At 29.6% G+C, this 6,000-nt stretch overlaps 1 protein-coding gene across 1 annotated transcript; it reads right to left on the bottom strand.

The window, feature by feature from the left end:
* LOC120069221 (EPIDERMAL PATTERNING FACTOR-like protein 8) lies at positions 1-699 on the bottom strand. Its single transcript, XM_039020926.2, has 2 exons — positions 516-699; positions 1-399 (listed from the first exon to the last, which is right to left on the bottom strand). Exons 1-2 carry the CDS (start codon positions 598-600, stop codon positions 173-175), a joined length of 312 nt encoding a protein of 103 aa, XP_038876854.1. The 5' UTR covers positions 601-699; the 3' UTR covers positions 1-172.
* Between the last annotated feature and the right edge of the window lie 5,301 nt (positions 700-6,000).

The following is a 6,000-nucleotide window of genomic DNA, read 5'->3' as shown; positions in this document are numbered from 1 at the left end:
TGAAATAGAAGAAGAAATTAATTCAAAGAACAGAGGGGAAAACAGAGTACAAAAGAAGCTAAAACATGTTCAATTTTGTACATAAAAACCAACAGCACACCATTATTGGGGAAAAAAAAAGTTACAAAGAAAGGCTAAAAAGGGGAGAAAAAAACACCATCATCATATACTCTCATGGCTGATAAAGCTTATTCCCACATTTACATTTCCAATGCAGAAGATAATAGCTATCATCTTCTTCTCTACGATCCAAGTTTGCTTCAAATCCCTTCCTTTCACGGTGCTCCGGCACCACCAACGCCGCCGTGCAAGGCCGACAATTCAAGCACTTTCCAACGCATCGCGGCGGTTTCGATCCCAGCACCATCTTCTTTTGCAAACTCTCAATGTCTCCCAGAGCTGAAACACACACAAAACATTGTAAATGTATATCGGTTTTGTGGCTGCATTATTTTTTCGAGCTGAAAAAAGAAAAATTTTGGCTAAAATGGTTGCTTTTGGTTTTTTTGATTTACCTGATGATGTGGGAAGAGGGAGCAAGAGGGAAAATACGACGGCGATGGCGATGACGAGTTTCAGAACACTTCTTGGGGAAGCCATTGGAGCTCAGTGAGAGAAGCTTTGTGACTTATGAGAGGAAGAAATGTAGATTTCAATGGAGAGTTTTGGCAATGTGTTCATCCCAAGGAGTTATTGTTAATAGTATTCTTTTTTCTTTGTTTGTTTTTATTTGGAGGGTTTATAGAATAAAAGTTATTAGAGATTCTAAATTACTATTCATGATTTCATAATCACATTGACATGACTTGTCTATTTAAATGTTGGAGCTACATCAGGTAATGATCTAACATAGTTAAGAGGTTATAGTTCACATAGTTTTATGTGTGATTGATTTTTTTAATATTAATTTTGCACGTTCTATTACGTTTTTGTTTAGGAAAATCTCCCGTGTGAAACTTATAATTGTATAAATTAAACTTTTATGCTTTTATAAATGAATCGATTTAGACTCTTAGTTAGAATTTACTTTGAGAATCACGTCTATGCATTTACTCTAATAGTTCATTTTGTAAAATTAACATTTGAAGTAGTCTATACACATTTGAGAATCAATGTAGGGATGATTTTCAAAAGCAATCCTAATGAAATGTATAAATGTAATTTATAACAATTTAAGAGTTTAATTTATTCAAATTATAAGTTTCACACGATATTGATCAAACAAAATCTAGAGAAGGACGGACGTAAATCGATATATTAACAAAAGCTCAATGTTTAAATTGATGCAATTACTAGTTCAAGATTGTAAGTGATATAACTCCAAAAGTTTTGAGGTATAAATTGATGTTTGTCCTTTTTTTTTTTTTTCTTTTTAACAGAATTTAGTATATGTATATTCATGGATTGAGTTGGATCGGACCGAAACACTTTTAAGCACAATCTAAAACTGCAATCATGTAATATTTGTTTTCAATGGGTAGATAAAGAAAAAATAGAAGGTTGTTTGAGTATTGAATTATCTAAAATTATTATGAAATTAAATAGAATTATAATTATTGTATCTACATATAATTGTATCGTTAGCAAATAATAATAATAATAATAAGTTAAGTTGGTTCGGACAAACGAACTTTAATTAGGTTGATATAACTTGATTCAAATTGTACAAGTTGTAATGGATCGATCGAGTTTTTCGGATCATTAAGTCTTTCGAATACCTTTATTTAGTATTTAAAAGTAAAAATTATCAACTTTTGAAATGATAATTAGTGTCTTTTCTATGTTCAGATTGGTCACCCTTATTTATTATTGATTAAAATTATAATTTAATAGAAATAAATTTTTATTTTTTTTCGAGAAGTACAAGCTCAAACACAACGATTGTTATTTTATTAACAACATCATTTTATAGTCAAATTATGGACCAAAATATTTTAGAAATTTGCAAGAGGAATAGGAATTAAATTTAGAAAATGATTAATAAATAATGAAGCAGATTTTATGGGCTGTTAATCAATGGAAGTACTTTTCAAGAGTGGATGGGGAAAGCCAAAGAAAGAATTTTGTGGTAAGCACTTTTGGGAAATTGGAGTTTTGACTCTCTTTTACAAATGGTAATTGATTTAAGTAGACTGATTTTTATGGTATTTAGGTGGATTGGGGTCATTTGACTGTTTTTGGGATTGTGAAAGATCATCAAAATTTTAAATTTTGCATGTGATATAAAGTTGGTAATAAATTATATATCATAATTATTTAAAATTATGTTTTGTAAAGATTATAGAAAAATTTTAACACCGCCTAGGTTGTTTGGTAAAACAGATGATTCATTAATTTATCTAGAATCACTTTTTAATTTGTTCTAATGCGCAAAAGCTACTAGATACCAACTTTTAGATTTTAACTTTCATAAAAATTTGATAGATTCCCTTATCGTTTACTTATCTCAAATTTTAATTGATTAAATTACTTATAACAATTATTTTTTATAAAAATTAACAAAATTAGTTCCAATTCGAATCATATATATTTTTAAATAATTATATTAGAATAAATTATAAATTAAATATCAATATTAAATAATTGAAATGATAATATACTTTGATTTATACAACTAAATTACATAAATTTAGTATTAACTTACCGAACGCCGTAACTAGTTATTTTCTAATTTAAATTTTAAATTTATCAAACACTATTTTACTTTCTCTTATGGCTGATTTTTTTAAAAGCACAATTACTACTAATTTATTTTAAAAGCTACAACAATCTCCAACAAAATCTTATATATAATGGACAAATTTGAGGTTTAAATTTATTTGGACTTAAACCATTCTTAAGAGTTTATTTAGACATTTTTATTAAATTTACCCTATTGTATTTGACAAGTATATTAAGGGGTGTCTTGGCGCGCAGAGTTGAATTGAGTTAGTAATTATTATCGGAGAACTTAGATTACCTGTGAAGTTAGATTGTCTGTGTTTGAGGTATAGAGTTAGTTGAATTGAGTTGGAATCTCTATATTTGGGGTGGTGAGTTGAGTTGAATTAAAAAAAAAAAAAAAAAATCTATGTTTGGAGTATTGAGTTGAGGTGAGTTATCCTGTGCATTTTGTCTAACAAAATGGTTTTTTCCTTAGATTTTTTTCTCTTTTTATTTAAAAAAATTTCCAACCACACATAGATTTTTCTAAAATTTTTAACAATAAAAAATGCTTGATTTTTTCCCCATTGTAAATCATAACAAATTCTTACAAAGTAGACATATACTAAACACAAATTTTGAATTCAATTTTTGAGAACTCAATTACATAACATATATTTTTTTCCATTCCTAAACACCAAACCCAAACGGTTTTTTTATTTTACACTAATACAATGAAATGATTTTTTTTTTCTTGTGCAAACTCATTTTTTGCAAACATTTTTTAAAGTAGTTTTTATGGTTAAGTATAATTTGTCACTTACAAATGAAATGATGTCCAAAAAAATGTGTATATACATGTAAAAAAAATGTATAGCAATGAATAACACTCAATACATTCCACAACAATTAAACAAAATTTTGACTATAAAAAGTAGACTCCAAATTTAAAACTTATGAACTTTAAACTAATTATTTGAGGGATTGGGTTAGTTTGAGCCCTGCAAGTAAGATAACAAACTATAGTTAGATTGTAATGAGTTAAATGCACATGAAATTAAAAGTAAACATACTACAACATACTTTCAAAGGTCTGAAATGAATTAGACCAAAACACTAAGACTAAATGGAGGCAGAGTAGATATGTGATCTAAAAAAAGATGTATGAAACTACATCAATGCAATAACTAATTTATTATAAAAGAAAGGAAAGATAAATCCATTTTCTAGTACAATCTTTCTTTTAGTGACCACCCTTATATGAAGGTAAGAAATTAAAGTCAAAAGTGGAAAACAAGAAAGTTATAAAAGGATAATGCAGTCTTTCTTTTAGTAACCACCATTCTACATGTAAAAATTGCATTTAATATAATAGACAAAATACTATTATTTATATAACCAACAACCCTACAATATACTTTTAATGATCATAAAACGTATGAGTTGAACTTGCATAAAAAATAGGGTTATCATTAAGGGTCTATTTACATTTTCACAAAAACTAGAATTGTCATTAAAGGTCTCGTTAGAAGTGGTATTTGTCGGAGTTGGTTGTCGAATGTGAATGTTAGTGTTGGCTTTCAGAGGTGGTTATCACCAGAGTTGATCATCAAAGGTGATCTTCATTGGAGTTGTTGTCGAAGGTGTTGTCAGAGCACGAGATTAGTCACTGGAGCATGGAGTTGGTCATTTGAGTTGGTCGCACGAAGGTGGTCGTCAAAGTATATTGTCGGAATTGTTTGTGTGAAAGTGGTTATTGGAGTTGTCGTCGAAAGTGGTTACCAAAGCCTGGAGTTAGTCATCAGAGTTAGTGGTTCGAAGATGGTCGTCGGAGTTACTTGTGCGAAAGTGGTTATCGAAGTGTGGTAGAGATAGTCGTCGATAGTGGCCAATGAGTGGATCCGTTCAAAACATTGGAGTGAGGGAGAGTTGGGGTGAGTTGGAGTGAAGTGGTAAAAAAAAAAAAAAAAAAAAACCCAACTTAACTCCACCAACATTTAAAGTTGGTAGACCAAACATTGAGGCGATAATTTTTACCAACTCAACTCAACTCAATTCAAATTGGTGAGTCTAACATCCCCTAAAAAAAAAATTGAATGATAGAGGGTAATTTTTTTTTCTTAAATAAAAATAAGTGGAGAACACGGTTGAAAGTGTGAGAAACAAAGAGATTGTCAAAAGGAGTGGTGAGCAGAAGTAGTTTGGAAAAAAAGGCAGATTTTGTTAACCTTCCATAAAAAAAAAATGCTATTGAAAACATAAAGCATTGATCAGTTAAGAGGAGAGAATCAAATAAAGTGGAAGGCATCAATGACAAATAGTTCTAGATTTTCAGTCTCCAAAGCAAACAGTGAAAAAAAGGATGATTGAGATTTGAGGGATGGATGGATAGCTTTTCCATATAACCCTCTCATCCATCTTTTAATTTCAATTAAAATTATAACAATAAACTAAACAAACTTTTTTTTTTCTTTTTTTGGAGTTGAAAAGGTTAAATCTTTTGATCTCTCTCCTTTCTTATCCTTCTTTTTACTCTATCAATCACAACCCAACCTAACTAAGTGCATAATTTTGAGAGTGTTAGTTTATTCCTTTCAAACATACTTGAAGTACTTTTAAATATTTAAAATTAGTGTGTATAATTTCAACCAATCTTAAAATTAGTCATTACTATTAATTTATTATTGTTAATTTTTTTTCCAAACAAAGAAACATCTATATTTGCATTTCTTTTATTACTTTGGAAACACATTCACATTGTATCTTTTCAACTTGTATGGAAAATATTACTATTATCTTAACTAGTTTCAATAAAATTAATTTTTCAAAGCACTAGTTTCAAGAAGTATTTAAAATACTTTAACTATATTTGAAAATATAATTGTTAAAACGAAATGAGATCCGAAAAAAAAAGAACTAAAATAGTATTTTAACTTAAAATATAATAAAAAAAAATGAAGCTAGAGGTTGGATTCTAATCACCTACCCCTTTTATCTCAAATAGAAACATTGTCAAGAATGTTGAAAGTGTCGAAGGTTGTCCAGAGTAAGGCCAAAGACCACAGGCGAGACCAAGCTCATTGGGTACTGGGAGGAGACATAGGGAAATGCTTGTCTCAAAAGGGAAAAGCTAGTCAGTGCCACAGGGTTTGTCAACCAGCTACTTTTGTAAATATACCAATCTAAAAATAATCCAATTACGCTTAGCCTGACACACTACAACCTTGAGCGCCAAAACAACCCAGGCATCACTGGCGTTATACGTAACCAGAGGTAAGTGTTAGAGGAAGGGCATATAAATAACCCCATTCGATGATCCAAAAGAAGTAATCTCCAAAGGATGGTATTGACCTTACT

This window comes from Benincasa hispida, chromosome 1, assembly GCF_027475165.1.
Source record: "Benincasa hispida cultivar pf3 chromosome 1, pf3_genome.v1.1, whole genome shotgun sequence".
Taxonomy (NCBI): Eukaryota; Viridiplantae; Streptophyta; class Magnoliopsida; order Cucurbitales; family Cucurbitaceae; genus Benincasa; species Benincasa hispida.
Note: the sequence above shows the minus strand (reverse complement) of the source record. Positions and strands in the feature narration are given on the sequence as shown.